The 2626-nt window shown below is 42.8% G+C and overlaps 1 protein-coding gene across 1 annotated transcript; it reads left to right on the forward strand.

Annotated features, from left to right (window-relative positions):
- Positions 1-553: 553 nt before the first annotated feature.
- LOC131180573 (proline-rich receptor-like protein kinase PERK14) lies at positions 554-2185 on the forward strand. Its single transcript, XM_058147911.1, has 3 exons — positions 554-975; positions 1686-1820; positions 2017-2185. Exons 1-3 carry the CDS (start codon positions 554-556, stop codon positions 2183-2185), a joined length of 726 nt encoding a protein of 241 aa, XP_058003894.1.
- Positions 2186-2626: the final 441 nt, after the last annotated feature.

Here is a 2626-nt window from a genome sequence, read left to right on the forward strand (position 1 = left end):
ATAAGGGAGTGCACAGCTTATGCACTTTTGCATAACCACATTTTCTGGGATTCCATTTTCTGCCGAAACCTGCATAAGGGAGTGCATAAGTTATGCACTTTTGCATAACCAATTTTTTAGACCACTTATTATCTACCGAAACTTGCATAAGGCAGCACATAAGTCATGCACTTTTGCATAACTGACCTTTCACACTACAAATTTCAGCCAAAACCTGCATGACCAAGCGCATAAGTTATGCACTTTTGCACAACCAGTTTTTCACACTCCTTATTTTCTGCCGAAACCTGCATAAGAGAGTGCATAACTTATGCACACTCATTCTCCCCTTATGCAGTTTTACACATGTCCTGTGCAAATCAAAAAAACTTTCGGCACCCACTTTCCCACCTCCCACTTCCCGTCGTTCCTGTTCACACACCCCCACGTTCATTTTTTTTTCGGCATTTCTCTTCCTCCCCACACCTCTTTTCACCGCCCGATACCCTAGCTTCCCTTTACCTTTTTCACTTTCTTCTTCCCTCTTCCATTCTCACCATCGACAACAACCACCATGGAATCGCCTCCCCATTCCCCTCAAGGCTCTCCTCTCCAAGTCACACCCCTAGCAATGCAGGCCCCCAATCCTGATTCTCCTCCACAACAAACCCCTCCACCACCTCCCACATCCACCTATAAGAGGAGAATCCGATCGAAATCAACCCGACCCATGGCCTCTGCACCACCTCTCACAAAACGCAAAGACCCACCTACCACTCCACTTTCAGAGCCTCCACCCAAAAACCCCAAAACTTCAGCTTCCACACGACAGGGGGTTGGCATTTCTACCTCTACCCCACAAGCCAAATCACCCTCTTCTAGTAAAAAGCAATCTTCAGCAACAACACAGGTATCTAAACTACCTTGGCCCCTTCCTGATGTAACCCACAAGGCAACTTTTAAGAGACTAAAGGACAGGAAAGTGCAACCCACTAGGTACATTTCTACAGATGCCCTCCAATCAGTTAGTTTATTTGATAATGTTGTTGCCTACTTGATGGTTTAGGTTGGATGGAATTTGTGCATAAACAAGAACTAGTTTATCCAGCTCTAGTTTTGGAATTTATTTCCTCATTTTCTGCTACTCTGAAATTGCATGAGATAGATTACAAGCCAACTATGAAATTTAAGTGTTTGGGGCAAAATAGAGAGCTATCATTAGATCAATTTCATAGCATTTTTGGGTTTGCAATTGATGGACTATTTAGGGTGCCATATACAAGTATAGAGGTAGCAAATAAAGGTGTTTGGAATGCTGTTCAGTTTTGGAGGAGTATCACAAACCAACCTTAGAGTTTTTATGCTGGCAGATCCAAGACCTCTCAAATACTAGACCCTGCACTTAGATTTATCCATAGGCTTATTACTAGCACTATCTTAGGCCGAGGGACTAGTGCTGGTGCTGTTGGAAAATCTGACTTGTTCATGCTATGGTGTGCTTTTCACAAAGTTAAAATATCTCCTAGTTACTTCTTCTGTGAGCATGTGTTACATATTGCTACCAAATCTATAGGTGATATAGTCATGGGTGGACTCATAACTGTTATAGCTAAGCATTTTGATTTTAATCCGGAAGAGCATCCTTTACCAGCACTTTCAGACACTCTATATTTTGATGCTACTCACCTATACAAAACTGGATTCAGTTTGCCACCTTCTGACACTGCACAACTAGCGGCGAATCAGGGACCCATCGCACAACCAGGAGGCACAACTGTACCACCGGTCCAACAACATTCTCACGAACTGCACCACCCACTCGATGCACAAGATACCCCACAGTTACGCACGGCCAACACCTTCTGCAGCTGGACCCTCTTCATCCACAGCACCTCCTCCCTTCAACACTAAAGCCTTATTCACCTATCTTGAGAGGCTTAGTGATGATGTATACTTTGTGGATAGGAAGCTTGAAACTGGTCTTGATACCCTCAAGGATCGTCATGATCAACTCTTTGATTTTGTTATGGAAACCAGAGATAAACAGAAAGAGTTAAAAGAGATGATGAAACAGCTCATGGTTTTTCTGGGAATGCCACCTCCACCTCCATCACCGCCCCCAGAACCACCCCTTCAGCAGCAACCAGTTCCATCCAGTCCTCTAGCAGCACATTTGGACAAGGGCAAAACCATAGAATTAGACTAGTTTTTTATTTTGCTTTTGTTCAAACTTCTAGGAGTTTTTCTTTTTGGATGTGCTGAAACAATTTTAGTTTGCCTTGAATTCTGTTTTCTTGAAGTTCTATTGGATGGCTATTCCATTAGTTTTTTCATTGATTCTCATTGCCTTTGCTGCCCTTTTGTGCATACTTGTCCATACACTGTATATATTTACATGCCTCTACTGGTGTTTGCACATTTTTCCTTGCTATATCATTATGCAGTAGCTTTTGAATATACTGCACAGGCTGTGAAACTCCTTATGCAAATGTTCTGCATAGCCTGTGCAGTCCTTTATGCAACTCATGCAGAACTGCACAGCTTATGCACCCTCCTTATACACTGCATCAGACATTTTTATTCTGCATAACCTGTGCAGCTTCTTATGCATCACCATCATCTCTTGAATTTACATCTGCTCTATACC

This window comes from Hevea brasiliensis, chromosome 6 (assembly GCF_030052815.1).
Source record: "Hevea brasiliensis isolate MT/VB/25A 57/8 chromosome 6, ASM3005281v1, whole genome shotgun sequence".
Lineage (NCBI taxonomy): Eukaryota > Viridiplantae > Streptophyta > Magnoliopsida > Malpighiales > Euphorbiaceae > Hevea > Hevea brasiliensis.

Bases quoted from the DNA above. Each gene is read 5' to 3' on its own strand.
- LOC131180573 (XM_058147911.1), top strand. From the start codon at position 554: ATGGAATCGCCTCCCCATTCCCCTCAAGGCTCTCCTCTCCAAGTCACA. The intron at 976-1,685 runs GTACATTTCTAC...AACTGGATTCAG, and splicing joins AGGAAAGTGCAACCCACTAG to TTTGCCACCTTCTGACACTG. The intron at 1,821-2,016 runs GTTACGCACGGC...TATGGAAACCAG, and splicing joins GATGCACAAGATACCCCACA to AGATAAACAGAAAGAGTTAA.